At 40.3% G+C, this 19,740-nt stretch overlaps 1 protein-coding gene and 1 long non-coding RNA gene across 9 annotated transcripts in view; one reads left to right on the top strand and one right to left on the bottom strand.

The window, feature by feature from the left end:
• The window catches only part of LOC146490513 (protein NLRC3-like), a 241,437-nt gene that overhangs the window by 97,390 nt on the left and 124,307 nt on the right, over nucleotides 1-19,740 (bottom strand). For 2 of the 8 annotated variants that reach the window (XM_085153041.1, XM_085153040.1), the window contains 2 exons: nucleotides 18,226-18,304; nucleotides 15,497-15,698 (listed from right to left, as the gene is read on the bottom strand). The exons of 2 other annotated variants lie outside the window; for them this stretch is intronic. In XM_085153041.1, coding sequence (XP_085009167.1) covers nucleotides 15,497-15,698; nucleotides 18,226-18,304 — 281 coding nt within the window. Of the gene's footprint in view, nucleotides 1-6,390; nucleotides 6,565-11,087; nucleotides 11,262-13,565; nucleotides 15,346-15,496; nucleotides 15,699-18,225; nucleotides 18,305-19,740 lie in introns of all 8 variants that reach the window. 4 more of the 8 variants (XM_085153049.1, XM_085153051.1, XM_085153044.1 and 1 more) reach the window with 4 other exon arrangements.
• Nucleotides 1,014-5,655, top strand: LOC146490517 (uncharacterized). Its single transcript, XR_014872712.1, has 2 exons — nucleotides 1,014-5,024; nucleotides 5,327-5,655. It is a non-coding gene; the product is annotated as an uncharacterized LOC146490517 (long non-coding RNA).

Raw genomic sequence — 19,740 nt, 5'->3', positions numbered from 1 at the left:
GTTCAGGGAGGTGAGTGGAAAAGCAGACAAGCTTGGACAATTTTTGAGAGAATTGAGCCCTAGTTTCCCTCGGCTTTCCCGAATGTTCAAGCGGACCATGTGCCTTTTTGGTAGCACATACTTGTGCGAAAAGCTCTTCTCCACTTTGAACTTCAATAAGTCCAAGTACAGGTCCAGACTTACAGATGATCATCTTCAAGACATACTGAGGGTCGCAACTGCTTCCTCCCTCAGGCCAAATCTGGCTCGGCTATGCGAGAGGAAACGCTGCCAGGTCTCTAGCAGCAAGGAGTAGGCAAGAGAAGCCATGTTCAGAAGAACAGTGTTCCATTCATGTTCAGAAGAAGGTTATAGAACTGTTAAAACAGACATTTCAATCTAAATACAGCAGATATAGAAGACTGAAAAAAACACATAAGTTCACTGACTAAAAATATCTTATTATTATTTTATTTATGTATTACAGATTGATTTATTTTCTTATTAATTCTTAATTTGTTTCTTTATTTTTCATATTTTGTGTTAAAAAATAAAAATAAAGAGATTTGAGAAGATTGGAATTTGTTGACAATGCCTTTCTTGTGGAAAACCTAATGCGGCGCAGCCTCACCCAGACTCTGCCTGCAGCGGCCCCCAGCTAAATTGAGTTTGAGACCCCTGTCCTACACCATAAATCAGTAAGAGAGGGTACGACCTCTCTCATGGCCCCAAGTGGTGTGTGCATGCCAGAGCACTCTGGAAGGCACACACAATCTTTACAGACTACCAAGGATCAAACCTCTATCATCATGCAATCGATTATACAACTTTAAACATATATGAGTAAATATTTCTAAGCATAAATGACATTTAACAATATAAACCTTACAGCTGGTTTTAATAACAGAATTTATTTGTTTCTCAAATGAGAAAGAGCTATCGAGAAACACTCCTAAATCTTTAGTTCTTAACTTTTCCAGTGGGCCAAGGTCAACATTATCTGCTAATGCTAAAAAGGCTGCCGTTAGTAACTAATGCTACTTTGATGTGAATTAGGATTATGCACTAATGCTAACACTTACTTTTTAACAATGTGAGTAGCTGATGCTAACACTATTTCCCTTAACTTTATAACAGTGTGAACGGCGAATGCTAACACTCTTTTTCCTAGCATTACAACATCTGAGCTGCTAATGCTAAGTAGGCCGCCATTAGCACCTACGTCTAATTTAAGGCAAATACGCATTAGAACCTAATGCTCATATCATTTTCCTTTGCTTTATAACAATGTGAGCAGCTACTTCTAAATAGCATTAGCTAATAACAGCAGTCTAATTTAATGCAAGTTAGCCTCATTTGCATTATAACAATGTGAGGAGTTAATGCTAAGTATGCTGCCATTAGCAACTAATTCTAATTAGGAGTGAATAATTATTACCAGCTAATGCTAATATCATTTTCTCTTCCCTTTTAACAATGTGAGCAGCTAGTGCTAGGTAGGCTGATGCTAGCAGCTAATGCTAAAGGTAAAGATAATTTGATGTGAATTAGCATTACATTAGTGAGGGGTTAATGCTAAGTAGACTGCCATTAGCAGGTAATGCTAATTTTAGGTGAATAGGAATTGGCAGCTAATGCTAATACCATATTTTCTTACTTTATAACAATGTGACCAGCTAATGCTAAGTAGGTTGCCGTTATAACTAATACTAATTTGAGGTGAATTAGCATTATCTGCTTATGCTAACATTGTTTTTTCTTACTTTTTAACAATACGAGTAGCTAATGTGAACACGTTTTTTATTCAATTTTAACTTTGCCCCTGCGATGTGAAGAGCTAATGCTAAATAGGACGCCATTAATGGCTAATTCTAATTTTAGATGAAAATGCATTAAAAGCTAATGCTAATACCATATTTTCTTGTTTTAAATCAATATCAGTAGCTAATGCTAGGTACGTAGCCATCATTAGCTAATGCTAATTTAGGTGAATTAGCATTATCCACTAATGCTAACAATGTTTTTGCCAACTCTTTTCCCTTGCATTATAACAATATAAGCAGCTAATGCTAAGAAGGCTGCCATTATTAGGTAATGCTAATTATTATGTGTGTTAGCATTATCCGCTGCTGCTAGCAATGTTTTATCTTACCTTTTAACAATATCAGCAGCTAATGCTAACATTACTTTCATTTCAGTTAAGCCTATTTAGCATTAATTATCTTCATTTAGCATTAAGAAGTTTATGCTAAATAGGCTACCATTAGTGGCTAATGCTAATTTTAGGTGAATAAGCATTGGCAACTAATGCTAATACCATATTCTCTTGATTTCTAACAATGTGAGCAGCTAATGCTAAGTAGGTTGCCGTTATTAGCTAATGCTATTTTATCCGCTAATGCTAACAATGTTTTTTCTTACATTTTAACAATTTGATGTGTGTTACTGATAATAACTATTTGATGCGAGTTAGCATTACCCGATAATGCTAACACTTTTCCCTTCCCTTTTAATAATGCGAGCAGCCAGTGCTTAGTAGGCTGATGTTTGCAGCTAATGCTAATTTGCTGTGAATTAGCATTGTATTAGTGAGGAGGCAATGTTGAGTAGATTGCCATTTGTCGCTAATGCTAATTTTAGGTAAATAGAAATTTTCTTGCCTTATAACAATGTGACCAGCTAATGCTAAGTAGGTGCCGTTATTAGCCAATACTAATTTGAGGTAAATTAGCATTATCCGCTTATGCTAACAATGTTTTTTCTTACTTTTTAACAATACGCCATTAGTGGCTAATTCTAATTTTAGATGAAAGAGGATTAACAGCTAATGCTCATACTGTTTGCTTTATAAGAATGACAGCAGCTAATGATACGAAGTCTACCGTTATTAACTAATGCTAATTTGATGTGAATTAGCATTATCCGATAATGGTAACTCTTTTCCCCTGCATTATAACAATGTCAGGTGTTAATGCTAAGTAGGCTGCCATTAGGGGCTAACTCTAATTAGGGGTGAATAATTATTAGCAGCTAATGCTAATACCATTTTCTCTTTCCTTATAACAACTTGAGCAGCTAATGCTAATTTGATGTGAATTAGCATTATATTAGTGAGCAGTTAATGCTAAGTAGACTGCCCTTATTAACTAATACTACGTTGACGTGAATTTGCATTATGCGCTACTGCTAATACTGCTAACACCATTGTCTCTTACTTATTAAAAATGATAGTAGCTAATACTAATACTCTTTTCCGTTGGGTAACAACGAAGTGAGGAGTTAATGCTAAGTAGGCTGCTTTTAGCGGCTTATTCTAATTAGGGGTGAATAATTATTAGCAGCTAATGCTAATACCCTTTTCTCTTTCCTTATAACAATATGAGCAGCTAATGCTAATTTGATGTAAATTAGCATTATATTAGTGAGGAGTTAATGCTAAGTAGGCTGCCATTAGCAGCTAAAGGTAATTCGAGGTGAATAAGCACTAGTAGCTAATGCTAATACCCTTTTCTCTTGTGTTATAATGATGTGACGTTAATGCTAAATAGGCTACCATAAGTGACTCTTTTCCCTTGCATTATAATGATGTGAAGGCTTTATTCTAAGTTGGCTCCCATTAGCAGCTAAAGCTAATTTGAGGTGAATAAGCATTAGTAGCTAACCCTAATACCCTTTTCTCTTGTGTTATAATGATGTGAAACGTTAATATTGTTCTCAAACAACAGAATGAGAATGAAATATTGATTCTAACAGAGCCCATAAACAGCATTAGCTTAGCAGCATTAGATTATCAGATTTTCCATCATGGTCACACAAACCCTTAGCAGAGCAAAGTGGCCTACTTAGCAATAGCTGCTCAAGTTGTAGAAAGCAAAGGGAAAACAGTATTAGCATTAGCTGCTAAATGTGCACTTAAGAACAAATCTATTGTGAATTCAGCCGTGAATGAAGAGTTTCCAATAAGCTTCCATTTCCAAATGTTAGCTGCTCCTGTCTGGCTCTTTGTCACACACACAGACTGAAATGATTCACAGCCTTGTTTCATCCTTCTGTCAGTGTCACTGACTGTCACTGTGACTGTGGACATACAGCATGGGAAACATACACAGGTGTAACCCACATACAATCAGTGTTGCCAACTCCTCAGTAAGGAAAATCGCTATTGGTTGTCCTAAAAGTCGCCAGAAGTCGCTAAATGACGTCATCGCCAAATTTGCATAATTGGTCATGCTAATGTAATTGTAACCTATGCTGCTGGAGAGAGAAATAACATCGTGGACGAGACATAAAGTGAGCAAAAAACGTCCTAAATGCATTTAGAATTTATTTAGAACTACAAATTAAATTTCTTTTAGCAATTATTGTTTTTTGTAATGTCTTTCACGTATTTTTTAGCGTGAAAGGGGGTCTGAAAACTCGCTAAATATAGCGACAAAGTCGCTAAGTTGGCAACACTGCATACAATGAGGGTACCACTTTAAGGACTGATATGAGGAGAGATGGACATCCTGCTCAACCAATTAAAATGCACAGGTCCCAGTATGCTTTGACCAATGGGAGAGCAGCCTGCCGCTGTATGTCCCACCCACATGCTCTGTGTTTGCTGCTATGTGTGGAGGTAGTCACATGCTGGCAGGAGAAAAGAGAGACTGAAGCTTTTGAGCTGGAAAAAGTATTAGATATAAGTTGCAACCAACTGTGCTGCACATAAGTTCACTGGTTGTCAGCTACCTTTCATGTTAAAAGTAGCAACAGTGAGTAAACAGGCAAATGTTGAAGTTTCCTGGTGACTTTAGAAAGTACCGCGTGGAGCTAAACTGTTAGCCTTTGTTAGCTCTGGTTGCTATCAACTGGCTGAAAGTTCATCTCAATCTGCTTCCAGAAGTAAGGTAACACTTGAAGCGCAACTTATGTTTATTTTCCTTCACGTCGTATTACGGTTATTAAAGAGAAATACAACTTGTCCTGTTACGTTAATTAGAGCCCCGCATTTTCCAACCGAGAGACACCATGCCATTGTCTTTGGCCGTGATGCACTGAGATCGGTGAGCACATGTTGTATGTCTCAGTTAGTTCACGTCTGTTTCACATTTTATTGTTGAGGAACTGAATTAATCTCAATTGTTTGATTAATAATTGTCGCATGTTTGACATATATGCATATGCACTGACTTTACTTGGTTTAATGCATAGTTTGTGTAAGAGAAATGTTTTATTTTTGCAAATTTGAGTATTTTTATTGCAAATTGATGTTGAATGTGACTTCAACAAGATCCTGAATTGTGAATTATAGCTAGAACAGCATAATTAATATTTGAATTGCTCTTCTGACCCTGTCTGTTGACAGGTCAGGTTTTTTTTGTATGCTGAATTGTTCCTGAGGTGGATTCCTCCAGTGAAATAGATGGCGAGCCTTCCCACCTGGACTTAGAGAGACTGAGATTCGCTTCTTTTCCACTTGATGATATGCTGCACCTTGCGGTGTGGTAGGACTGTATCACTCACACTTTCACGCACAGCTGGTTATACATAAGACTACTGACTGGCATTCTCTCACCCCTATTTTCTTTCACACCCTGGGAATTTTTTGGACTTTACCCCTTGGACATTTTTTATTTGGGACTTTAAATAATGAGCTGTTGTGTAGAACATTCTCCACATGTGAAAAGAGTGTGAGATTTTCATTTGAATGTACATTGGATTTGTGTAATCTGTTTCTATAAGAGTTAAGGAGTCAGGTTACTAGCACCCGAACATTGAAACCCGAACATTGAAACCCAAAAGTAACACTTGACCAAGTCATTGCTTTAGTAGTTTGTGTGTTTTACTTTTCTTTTAAATTTTGTAAGTTTCCTTTCTACCATTGTAAAGTGTCTTTAACCTGTGCTTGTCAACCTTATGGTTTATTTCACTAAAGTTGGCTGGTTCTTTTGAGTTACATTCTTGTCTCTGTGTCTCATTTAAACACACCCCTGTGCTCCTATAGTCGAGCCTATTGGCCCATTGATATATTCTTTTCAACAATTCCCCTTACTGTGTTACACATGGCTGACACTTTATTAGGTACACAGTGGCCACTATCTCAGGTACACCTGTGACCTAATAAAGTGTATCTTAAGTTACAAAATGTTGTCTCTGTCCAAATATTTATGGACCTAACTGTAGGTCTACTTTTAATGAAACTCTCAACATGACTTATCACTTATCATTAATGTTCCTGCAAACAGACTCCTTGGAGACCCCTACATAAATATCCATGTACTATCCAGCTAGACTAGTGTGTCTGTCCCTGAAAATATTCCTGCATGTGTGATTGTTCATGTGTCATCTGCAGGAAACAAACAGGAAGTGAGTGACAGACACAGGAAATGTTTCCAGCTCTTCCTCCTCTATCAGACATTCTCTCCATACCTGAGAGTGTCCAGTCTCCAACCTGGATCCTTCAGTCCAGCCGACAGCAGCTTCATTCCTAAGTTACCTGGATGATTGTAGCTCAGGTCCAGCTCTCTCAGATGGGAGGGGTTGGAGCTCAGAGCTGAGGCCAGAGAAGTACAGCCTTCCTCTGTGATTAGACAGCCTGACAGGCTGCAGACACACAAAACAACAATCCGTCTGTTATCCATCTCTATGGCAGCATAACTAAGGGGTGGTTCAGGGTCACCTGATCCAGCTCTAACTATAAGCTTTATCAAAAAGGAAAGTTTGAAGCTGATCTTCAAAGTAGAGAGGGTGTCTGTCTCCTGAACTCAAGCTGGGAGATGCTTCCACACCCAGTCCAACATAGCCAGGCTTTCTTTGTCTTTGCTGCTTTGACAAAACCTCAAATCCCAGTCAGAGATGATGAGCATCATCACAGTGATGATCATTTCTCTGTAACCCAGGCTTTCTGCTTCAGGATCTGTGCACGCTCACAGAACAAGGAGACCTTTAAACATCATTTCACTAAATGGATGGACTGAGCTCAGCCTACAGATGAACTGGTGCCAGAGATCATAAAGAACATCAAACAGTCAAATTCAACACTTTTAATGGAAATATGAGATTAATGCTGCAGACAATCATGAACCTGCTGAATTCATGAACATCAACAATGCAGCGAGTGGTAAAATAAAGATTTGACCTCAGTGTGCTCAGTGTTCCTGTCTATTCCTAACATATTCCTAACATGATAGCTGCACTTTAGAGCTCTAAAACTGGAACTGACACATATTAAACTCTACATGTTACTCAGTACATTCAGTTCTGACACTCGCCCACAGTCCAACAAAGGAAACATGGAGATCACATCAGTTTGTCACCAAAGTCTAATTATTCCAGAGGGCAGTGTTGATACAACTAAATTATTTTTAAGCAAAGTTGAGTTTTTTATTGTCGGAGTACTTCATGTCTGAAGTATCACTTAAATGCATTACACGCTGTTGATGGCAGCAAACAAACCACCCAAACAAACAGTTTGGGAGGCTGGGAGGCTTGGGCAGACTACGCAGGATCAGCTTGTGGGAGGAGTCTAGATAAACCAAAGAAAGACAAGCTAACAAACGCCACAGTGAAGTGAGTAGCTACAAACTGCAGGCTGATTAGTATTGTTGAAGAAGTCGGTCTGAGGAACGTTCTTAGGATTAACAAATGACGGCATGTACAAGCCTCCCTCAAGACACACCATCACAAGAAGAATACATGAGCTGTAGAAAAAGGAAAGACTACGAAAGCCACAGTGTTACAACATGAACCTGCTGTTGGTCTCTCTGGAGACTACTGGGCGTGGCTGGGTAAGTTACAGTACATGATATTAATGAAGAGTGGGAGCTGCGTTCTATAGCAAACAATTTGTTATGAGGTAATCAGCTGATCTTAGTTTAACCGGAAGCCCTTCACAATAATTGCAAAGTCTTTATTTTGTCCAACTACCATCAGTTCGTCTGTACTGATGGTAACTTACAGTCACACTAATGTCGTTTAGTTTGTATAGTTTATGTAGTAGAAGTATACTACAGTACCCTGATCACTGATAAGATAGATTTATGTAGATATACACCTTTGTGTTTAACATTACTGCATTATAGTACTGTGATCTTTGTCCTTATATATGGTTATGTTAGCTACACTTATGTATGTACATATATGTACATACATATAACTGGATATGTAACTTATCTATTCATCTTATTTGTCATGTATTTGTATTGTGTACTTCCTTTTTCTAAGAAACTACACACGTGATCACAGCCACAAGAATCAATCAGTGAAAGAATAAAGTGCCTCAATCCGAACCTTAAGCTCCTTATTCCACACGCTGGGATCATTTGGCCTTCAGTGGTGTTCTGGCTGACACACCGGAGTGACCGGAGTGCTAAAGAGTGAATCGGACACACCAGTGTCATCCCTGATATCTCCACTACATTTAATCGTGCTTCAGCTTGTGGCTGCCGTTAGCTGGACTGCTAGTTAGCTGGTGTGCTAGTTAGCCAGTGTGCTATTTAGCCAGTGTGCTAGATAGCCGGTTCGCTAGTCAGCTGGTGTGCTGACCAGCGAACCAGTAGGTTACAAGATGAGCTTGTCTGTTTGATGAGCCAGCTCTCTCTGCTTTGGTCGTTTTGTCCTTGGGCAAGACACTTCACCTACCGCTTACTGGTGATGACCAGAGGGGCCGATGGCGCAATATGGCAGCCTCGCTTCTGTCAGTCTGTCCCAGGGCAGCTGTGGCTACAACTGTAGCTGCCTCCACCAGTGTGTGAGAGTGAATGAATAGTGGAATTGGGACTTTGAGGGTCTCGAAAAGCACTATTTAAATTCAATCCATTATTATTATTAAGAGCATCTTTAGGCCTGACTGTGCTCATTCTTCCTCCAATCTCTCCTTACCTAAGATAACAACTACATCAGTATTAGCTCAATAACAATTTCTGCAATACAATGGTGGAAATTCATTTTTAAACCGTGTAAAACGATAAAACCTAAAGTCTGAGTATTATTCTTTGTGCAAACAGCTCTTGCAGGTTCCCCCGGACTTAATAATTAAATAATGATATAATAAAATAACCTTTCCTTTAAGCAGCTGTTCAGGCTACTAACTCATCCCAGAAATAACAAGTGACACCATTAATAGTGGAGCTACCTTTAACAGGTGAAACTGATTTGACCTATAACACAGGAACTCCCAGAGAGCAGCCATTTGGCTTTTCTACGTTTAAAACCCACCAACCAGCCAAATGGCTGGTAATCTTTTAGCTAATATCCTGGACTGAACTGTGAACTGCTGCTTTTGTTATGTAAATAAGGTGGTGCTGAGGCCGTTAGGGTTAGGGGTTAGGGGTTAGCCTAACCCTAGGGTTAGGGTTAGCCTAACCCTAACCCACAAGGAAACTTGTGTTTCTGTTTGCCATCTTAGGGAGAAATCAACACACATGGGTGTATTTCCTTTGTTGCTGAGATTTATTGATAAAAACAGTACAAAAAAAACAACAAACAAAAAAGGTGTGGAGGGTTGTGTCCAAAGCAACTGTTCTTTTCTTGCCTTCTTCCCAGCCATATGAGAGTGAGCCAACTCTCTTGCAAATGTACCTCCCTTGCCAAGATATGGGAAGACATTGCAAATGTACTTGGATTTTAGGTCGCAAGCCACCCAAAACTTGATCCCAAACTTGTCAGGTTTACTTGCTATATACTGCAGGGTTAGGGTTATACTGTGGGTTTCACAGGTTTGCTGAGCAGCAGCCTAGTAAACCCCGCAAGAGGACAATTTCATTGACCTCAACAGGAAAGGAAGTTCACAGCTTTTAGCAGCTCCCCACCCCCACACACTAACAAAGAGGCAGTTGGCAGTTAGCCACCCAAAACTTGATCCCAAACTTGTCAGGTTTACTTGCTATATACTGCAGGGTTAGGGTTATACTGTGGGTTTCACAGGTTTGCTGAGCAGCAGCCTAGTAGAACCCCGCAAGAGGACAATTTCATTGACCTCAACAGGAAAGGAAGTTCACAGCTTTTAGCAGCTCCCCACCCCCACACACTAACAAAGAGGCAGTTGGCAGTTAGCCACCCAAAACTTGATCCCAAACTTGTCAGGTTTACTTGCTATATACTGCAGGGTTAGGGTTATACTGTGGGTTTCACAGGTTTGCTGAGCAGCAGCCTAGTAGACCCCGCAAGAGGACAATTTCATTGACCTCAACAGGAAAGGAAGTTCACAGCTTTTAGCAGCTCCCCACCCCCACACACTAACAAAGAGGCAGTTGGTAGTTAGAAATCAGCAATCATTCACACACCCCCACTCCCCCACTCCTCAAGTAACAACCTAATTTACATATGAATTGATGCTAAAAGACTAGCCAATTTAGCTTCCACTTGGCTGACGTGGGCCTTAGAAAAGCCTGGACTTCCAGTGATAAGGCTACTGCAGTTACTTCTTATCAGGGTTAGTGAGGAAGACATCTGGATGAGGTAGTAGTAGTAGGTAGTTAGTACCGGGCGAGTCCCCTCTTCCACATCGGCACCAGAACCCTGTATTATCTACAGGGTAAGACGGCCTGTTTTATCAAACTATGGCCATTACTACTGTGATCATTTGCAGCCCACTGTGCCGCTCTCTCTGCTGGGATGAACCACTGGAGCTCACCCAGTCATCCCTTTCTTTCTCTCAAGAAGAAGTGAAATAAATATATTTATTATGTTACGAGTCTAATATTCTTTAAATCAAACTGTAATGAATAAATCAAGCAAGAAGATTTGGTGGCTCCAAGTGTTGTAGAAGAAAAGATAAACATCTCATTTTGAGAAATAAGCCTTTAAAATTAAGTAAGTACTGTGAATAAAAAACAAACAGCGAACCAATCAGTAGTCGCCAATATCCTCCTAATTTCATTCACAAAGAAATCAAATATATATATTATTGGCCCAAAGGAGACTAAATCTTTAAATTAGGCAGTACATGAAGTATTTTTTTTTAATAAACAAAGACATGACTATAACAACTTTTAGTAATTCAGAGTCCAATTATCCACTCAAATGTGAATAAAAGTTCACTTGACAGCTGTATAAAAGTTACCTGTTTATACAATAAAATAAATCACATTTCAAATGATTATCTGTGTAAAAGTTTGAATCCTGACCTGAGAGTTTCCACTGCACACTGTGAACTCTTTAGTCCAGCAGACAGAAGCTTCACTCCTGAATCCAGCAGGTCAGAGTTACTCAGGTCCAGCTCTCTCAGACTGGAGGACTGGGAGCTGAGGACTGAGGACAGAGCTTCACAGCTTCTCTCTGACAGGTTACAGCCACTCAGTCTGAAAAATAAAAGACAGTCTATACAACAAATACTCATGTAGAGTTTGTTAATACATTTCACAACATTAAATCTTGACTTTCTATTTTCAAAGGAAACATAAATATACTAAGAAACACATCATATGGATAAACTTTAATTAATAATTCTAAAAACAAAATGTTTTCTGATCTGACCTCAGAGTATTCAGTTTACATTTTAAACGTTGTAGTCCAACAGACAGAATCACTCCTGAATCCTGCAGTTTTCTGATACTCAGGTCCAGCTCTGTCAGATTAGAGGACTGCGAGCTGAGAACTGAGGACAGAGCTTCACAGTTTTCCTCTGAGAGTTCACAGATTTTAAGTCTGAAGATAAAAACATGAATAAAGATTGTTGTTAAAGTGTAATCAGGGTGCAATAGCTTATTGTCTTGTGCTGAGCAGGTTAGTAAAACTTCACTTGAACTTGGAAATGAATAAAAATGCTATGAAACAAGGATAACTGGATAAAGACATAAACAGAAACAAACATCAAACACATAAACAAACAGAACTAAACAGAATACAAATTGATCTGACCTCAGAACATTCAGTTTGGCGTGTGGACTCTCCACTGCAGAAGACAGAAGCTTTACTGCTGAAGCCTTCAGGCTGTTGGTACTCAGGTCTAGCTCTCTCAGACTACAGGACTGGGAGCTGACCACTGACAACAAATTTTCACAGCCTTCTCTGAGACGTTACAGCTGCTCAGTCTGAGAGAGAAAAGGAAAAAACAAAGACAAAAAACAAACAAACAATATATGTGATAAAATTAAATTTGTTTATATGTTGAACCTTTTTTTAAAATTTATTTTAAACCTATGAGACTATGAGTGCTACCAATCCAGTGCACATGATTGGTACCTCGATCACAGGGAGATTACACACAGGTGGGAGACACAGCTGGGAGTCATTAACGAGACGAGGTAAAACTGAACACACTCACATGAGACGCAGACCTTCACAATAAAACAGGAACAAGAAACCATCACACTAAGACGCAGACTCGACATTGAGAGACAGACAGAAAATGACACATGGAACTAGACTATACTAAGCAGACACAACCGAAGAACAAATCCTAAACACAAATAAACAGAAACATGAACTCTAATAATAAACATCATAATCGTCCATCATCAACACAACAAGAAGACAAGAAAACAATCTGTGATGGAAAATTAAACCAAAACATTATAAACTCAAAATACTGGGTAGAAACTGACCCAGAACCGTGACAGTGATGGTCACCTTGCTCAGGGTACCACAAGGTAACTATTTGGTGGATTCGACCCCTGACCTTATGATCATGGGGCGACCACTCTACCTACTGAGCTAATAATTCTGTGTACACTATCATACAATACTAACTAAAACAATTATATTTAGAAAATTTTACTAATTCAATAATCATTATGCTCATTACCTGTGTATTGTGAGGAACACTGGATTTTAAACACTAGCTGTATAAAACTCTTCATGTTAAAGGTGCGTATAAAAGAGATGAGCTGAAATGCAGACTTCATGGAGAATGTTTGCTGTCAGGATATATCAAAGACAAAGCAGAGATCCATCCAGTCTCTTCCACTAAGCCCACAGATGTACAGACAACCACTCTCACTCACACCTGCATGAAGTTTAGATCACCAGGTAAGCTAACTGCATGTCTGTGGACAGTGGGAGGAAACTGTAGAGGACCCAGAGTGAACCCACTGTAATTATGTGGGAACACTGGTTATGGAAGCCTTACAGTTACACATATGGTTACTGACAAGAAACATGACCTTAGAGGCAATTTCAGTAATGAAAACCGAAGATCTCCCTCCATACGGGATGAAAACATGACAGCACAGCAGAGATTTATATTTAAAAAGGGAGAGCGTGCACTGAAAGTGAGATACAAACTTGAACTTAAATTATGAACATCAGAAAAAGATGTAGGTGAAGTCTGGCAGGTGAAGTTTGTGCTTTAGAATAAACAACCAAACTCCTGGAGTTGGAGACAAGTGAACAAGCTGAGGATAATAAACCTTCAGAGGGGCTGAAGCATCAGAGCTCATGTTCTTATAGGCTGGGTCTGGATTGTCCTTTGATAAGAGTTACAGAACAAAGTGTGTTTTAGAAATGCTGGAGTGAAACATTAAAACTACCATATATTTACTGAGTGACTGATGATCATTTAATTCACTATTTAAAAAAAAATGTTACAGTGCTCTTTGAACTCAGCATTTCTGATTTATTTCCCATGATTTTAACAATGAAGCGATGACAACATGTTTACTTACAGAGCTTTGTTGGAGGCTTTGACCACTGGCAGCATTCTCAGAAGAGCCTCCTCTGAAGTAGAGTATTTCTTGAAGTCAAACTCATCCAGATCTTCTTCTGATGACAGTAAGATGAAGGTCAGAGCTGAGCACTGAGCAGGAGACAGTTTACCTGTGGAGAGACTTCCTGAAGTCCTGTGCTGTTGGATCTCCTCCACTAGAGAACGATCATTCAGTTCATTCAGACAGTGGATCAGATTGATGCTTTTCTCTGCAGACAGATTCTCACTGAGCTTCTTCTTGATGTGCTGGACTGTTTCCTGATTGGTCTGTGAGCTACTTCCTGTCTGTGTCAGCAGACCTCGTAAGAGAGTCTGAGTGGTCTGCAGTGAAAGACCCAGGAGGAAGCGGAGGAACAAGTCCAGGTGTCCATTTGGACTCTGTAAGGCCTTGTTCACAGCACTCTGATGGAAAGATGGTTTAAACATCATGGAGGTTGTTTGTTGTTCTTCCAGCAGATTGATTCCAGAGTTGATGAAGGTCAGATGGACATGAAGAGCAGCCAGAAACTCCTGAACACTCAGATGGATGAAGCAGAACACCTTGTCCTGGTACAGTCCTCTCTCCTCTTTAAAGATCTGTGTGAACACTCCTGAGTACACTGAGGCTGCTCTGATATCGATGCCACACTCTGTCAGGTCTGATTCATAGAAGATCAGGTTTCCTTTCTGCAGCTGATCAAAAGCCAGTTTTCCCAGAGACTCCATCATCTTCCTGCTCTCTGGACTCCAGTGTGGATCTGTCTCAGCTCCTCCATCATACTTGACCTTCTTCACTTTGGCCTGAACCACCAGGAAGTGGATGTACATCTCAGTCAGGGTCTTGGGCAGCTGTCCTCCCTCGCTGGTTTTCAGGACATCCTCCAGAACTGTAGCAGTGATCCAGCAGAAGACTGGGATGTGGCACATGATGTGGAGGCTTCGTGATGTCTTGATGTGGGAGATGATCCTGCTGGCCTGCTCCTCATCTCTGAATCTCTTCCTGAAGTACTCCTCCTTCTGTGGGTCAGTGAACCCTCTGACCTCTGTCACCATGTCAACAAACCCAGGAGGGATCTGATTGGCTGCTGCAGGTCGTGTGGTTATCCAGAGGTGAGCAGTGGGAAGCAGTTTCCCCTTGATGAGGTTTATCAGCAGCACATCCACTGAGGTGGACTTTCTAGGGTCAGTTAGGATTGTAGTTTTGTGGAAGTCCAGAGGAAGTCGACACTCATCCAGACCATCAAAGATGAACACAACCTGGAAGTCTTCAAAGCTGCAGATTCCTGCTTCTTTGGTTTCAGTAAAGAAGTGATGAACAAGTTCCACCAAGCTGAACTTTTCCTCTTTCAGCACATTCAGCTCTCTGAAAGTGAATGGAAACATGAACTGGATGTCCTGGTTGGCTTTGTCTTCAGCCCAGTCCAGGCTGTATTTCTGTGTTAAGACTGTTTTCCCAATGCCAGCCACTCCCTTTGTCAGCACTGTTCTGATTGGTTCATCTCTTCCAGGTGAGGCTTTAAAGATGTCTTCTTGTCTGATTGTTGTTTCTGGTCTGTGTGGTTTCCTGGATGCTGTTTCAATCTGTCTGACCTCATGTTCATCATTGACCTCTGCAGTCCCTCCCTCTGTGATGTAGAGCTCTGTGTAGATCTGATTCAGAAGGGTTGGGTTTCCTGCTTTAGCGATGCCCTCAAACACACACTGGAACTTCTTCTTCAGGGTGGATTTAAGGTTACGGTGACAAACAGCAGCTGGAAGTTCTGAATAATAATAATAAAAATACAACTTTAAAAATCCTACTTTTCAAAATGCTGATGACAATTTCTGACCCACTGAGAAATGACTGAACACACTGGTGTCACAAGTGTCTCATTTATCCAGCAGCTTAAATCTTTAGATAAATCCTCTTACGTCTCTGCAGACGGTCAGCCAGCTCCTCCTGCTTCATTCTCCTCAGGAAGTCCACTGTGATCTTCACAAATGCCTCTCTGCTGCTCCTCTGCTCATCATCCTCCCTCTGAAACTCCAAGCACTGGGGCTTATTTGGATTCAGAGCCTTCTGGATCTTCTTCAGCTCGTTCTTCACAAAAGTGATGATGTTGTCCTCCAGCAGCTGGAACAGAATACTTTATGAATGAACCACCACTCTGAACTTCAGTCTACACAACATCAAGAAGGTCCTGAGGAAATGTGAACGCTGGTTTGAGGGCGGAATCAAGGAGGCCATTTATGTGAAAAGGGAAAGACCATCTCTGAATGGAGGAGGGGCCTAAGGGTACATCTGTCACCATCTTTAACAACACTTTAACAAACAACATGAGATTTTAACAGTAATGTAAAAATGCTGTGATTCATTGTTATTAAGCACAAACTCATCTATGGCTCCGTTTCCATTAGTAGCTGCTCAGATCGACTCACAACAGGTCGCCACGACTGGACTGGATCCACTGGTTTCCATTACAGTTGAGGACCACCTAATGTGGTCGTCTCAATATAGCCGAGTGTCAACTCACATCATTAGTAAGTGTTAATGCTCCTAATTTCCATCATATTTGTCATTTATTGCTCAAAGTTATTGTAGAAACAGTTATTCAGCTTCATTCTCACTGATCTCAACTACAAACTGTTTCACTTTGGTTTCTGTTTAAAGCCTCGATGTTTAAAACATTTCCCTGTGATCAATGTTCCCTCTAATGTTTCATGTGTCTGAACACACAAACTCCCTGAGCGTCCCTTGGACCACTGTGAGCAACTGCAGACGTGTGCACTGTGGTCACGCCAGCATCGAATCCATCCAAGTTACATGTTTATTAAAGTAATCAAATTACAGCATTTATGTTAGATTACTTTTAATTAACTGCTTTAGCCCACTAACAATGAAAATTTAAAACAATCTTGTTCATGACTTGTGTAGCATGTTAACACTATTGGAAGTAAAAATAACTTGAACTCCAATTTTGAAAACACAACTTTATTTTTTTTTTATTTATTATTAAGCTCTGACTTGTATTATGAGTCTGTGGTCTGGGAGAGAGTCTGTAACTCTGGATGCAAAATACAGTAAATAATGACCAGTGCTGGACAATTAATTATGTAGTTACTTCTTCAAAAAGGTAAAACAAAGTAAATGGCCTGCATTTGTATAGCGCTTTACTCAGTCCCTAAGGACCCCAAAGTGCTTTACACTACATTCAGTCATTCACCCATTCACACACACTGGTGATGGCAGCTACATTGTAGCCACAGCTTCTCTGGCGCACTGACAGAGGCGAGGCTGCCGGACACTGGCGCCACCGGGCCCTCTGACCACCACCAGTAGGCAAACATGGGGTTAGTATCATGCCCAAGGATATGTGGCATGCAGCCAAGAGGCAGCCTGGGATCGAACCACCGACCTTCTGTTTAGTGGCTGACCTGCTCTGCCACCTGAGCTACAGCCACCCCAGTTTGTGCAGCTGTTTACCTAAAAATGCAGCCAAGGCGTTTTTTTTAAATAAACATTTCAAACTATTTACAGAACAATCAGCTGTTCTGCATCAAATCTGATGCCACACAAATTATTTGTGCCACTCCAAAAATAATTTCTGTCCACTATGAGATGAAGGAGAACAACAGTCTGATACCTGCAGGCCTGACAGCAGCAGATGTATCACTGCTGTAACACCTGTAACACTCAGCAGTCGCCTCATTGTTCTGACACACAACAACACTATTGACCACACTACACACTAACTACACACTAACTACACACTGACTACACAAGATTTGTGCTAAACTTCTCAAATCTCTCACATCTCAAACACGCCATCACTCCTAAAACTTCCCCCGTCCTAAACAACTAAATGCCATGTTGCCATATCATGTTTTGATTGGTCGACATGGTACATTTTTCCACCAATAGGAAAGGCTGGGGGGTGTTTTGGTTTCATCTTTGCTCACAGGCGGAGAGTGCTTTCCTTATAAAACACAGTTTTTACCGTTTCTTCCTGCAGTAAATATAAACAACGACAGTATTCAGGAAGAAAAACAAACATTGCAGATATTTTTATCATAACTCTGGTTTTACGTGGCCGATCAACACAATTTAAAAACTGGTATAAAGTCCACACTTTTCCCGTCAGTTGTTCCGTCTGTCCTGCTCACATGTCCAATGGTTGTACACGTTGTCATTAACGTGGCTTCACTCCACATCAGCCGCTTTGCTAAAACACCGGTGTCGCACATAAGGACGCTGTCAGAGCCTGTCAACCACATTGATTAGCTGCGTATATACGAATGTGAATCACATCATTGGCTGGACTATGGGATGAGGTGGCATCGTTGTAATCCCATACGGGAGCAGCCAGTCACTGACTAACACTGCAAAACAGAATTATTAACGTATTTACTTTAATTTCAATTCAGGTGGATTTTTTTTGTGTGCAATGCAGATTTTCTGTGCACAGAGACGTGCCAGCAGTGCACAATTGCACACGTGCAGCTTAGAGGGAACATTGCCTGTGATCACATTTGCACCGTCTGATTTCAAAGTTTGTTTTCTTTTGGACATTTAGTCCACAGAGTCCTTGGTGTTCTGAAAGGGACCTATAAATAAATGTATTATTAATAATAATAAAAGTAGTTGTTGTACATGTACAGACCATAAATATGGAGTCCAGCTGTGTTTGATGCTGCTGGGCAGACTGACCACTGGGAACCTCTGAGCTCTGCTGCTCCACTCTGTGGAGGAACCATGGACACACACACACACACACACACACACACACACACACACACACACACACACACACACTTTGATGATTGAAATGTGAATTTAGCCTCTAAAAGCTGTGTTCAGTCACTTTTGCTGCTTCCCTTGTTGCATCTGTATTTGTAGTTTCTCTGTCAGAGATCAAAATGATCAATAATACAAATGATCCTCCAGAGTCCTTCCACTGTTATCCTGATCACTGACACTTCTTTGTTGTGTTTTAAACTCTGTAAAAACACAAAGATCATAATTCCCTGAATGACTTCAGTGTTTTTCTAACTGAACTTTGTTTCAAAGGCAGTTTCTCAGTAAATGTACTTGTGTGTACTTGTGAAACGTCATCATTCACAGATCAAGTACGTTTCAACTCAAAGTACGTATAAAGCCAAGTGTGTAAGTTCATCTCTGAATGTTTGTGATTCCTACGTTAAGTTTAACAACGATATATGAAGCTGGGACGTCTGTGCGCTGCTGAGTCTGTCTGTTTGTTCATTCCAACCATCAAACTGTTCACCTGCAGCACAGTTTGTTTGTTTTTCAAAGTAAAACTGTGAAACACTTTTTTCATACTTGTTTTTTTCATACAACAGCTCACACTGACATCATCCTGATAAAAGATGAGTGCAGGAAAACCGTGTTTGCATTTATTTGCACTGCTTTCCATGTGTGAATGAGGCGAGTATCAAAGTGCTCAGAGGAGAAAAGCTCCATATAAGAACCATTACTCCCAGTATTATTCCAAACTGGTCCAGCCCATTGACTGTAGAAAACATGGACGACGCGACCCCGCCTCCTACCATTGTGCAAAAATGAAGCCAAAATACCCGCTTGTGGAGGCTGCCATCTTGCAAATTTGGAGCCAGAGTCTGCGCAGTAGTGACTTGAGGTGGAGCGACTGTGTAACGCTCCCGCCCACACACCCGCTGGACGTAGGCTGCTCGAGTTTTTTTGCTGGTTTACCACGACTGACGACTCGTTTAATTAAGGTAAATACAACCATGTCACTGTTATAAAAAAGACACACAGCTCATCATCTTATAGTTCTAAAATCACTCTGTTGTTAATTCGTTAGCTAGATTAGCCGCTAGCATACGCACTGTGTTGGAGGCTTGTTGCTAGCTAGTTAGCGATGCTACACACCTGCTACTCTTAATAGTCTTCAACACTTATGTTTTTTTTTATCCATTTTTAGACAGCGACGAGATCAGCTGCACACTCTACAGAGGCCCAGAGTTACTGTTAATATCAAAAATATAATGCTGTCCTTTGAGATTTTAACATAAGACTGTGAGTGTAATGGATCTAAAACTGTTTAAATCTCTACAGCCTGGTATCATGGAGACTTTAAAAACATCAGCAGAACGTTTCAGTAGTGTAGTCTAATTTGTTCTTTTCATTTAATAAT

Source organism: Neolamprologus multifasciatus, unplaced genomic scaffold (genome assembly GCF_963576455.1).
Source record: "Neolamprologus multifasciatus unplaced genomic scaffold, fNeoMul1.2 chr03_unloc_1, whole genome shotgun sequence".
Classification (NCBI taxonomy): Eukaryota; Metazoa; Chordata; class Actinopteri; order Cichliformes; family Cichlidae; genus Neolamprologus; species Neolamprologus multifasciatus.
Note: the sequence above shows the minus strand (reverse complement) of the source record. Positions and strands in the feature narration are given on the sequence as shown.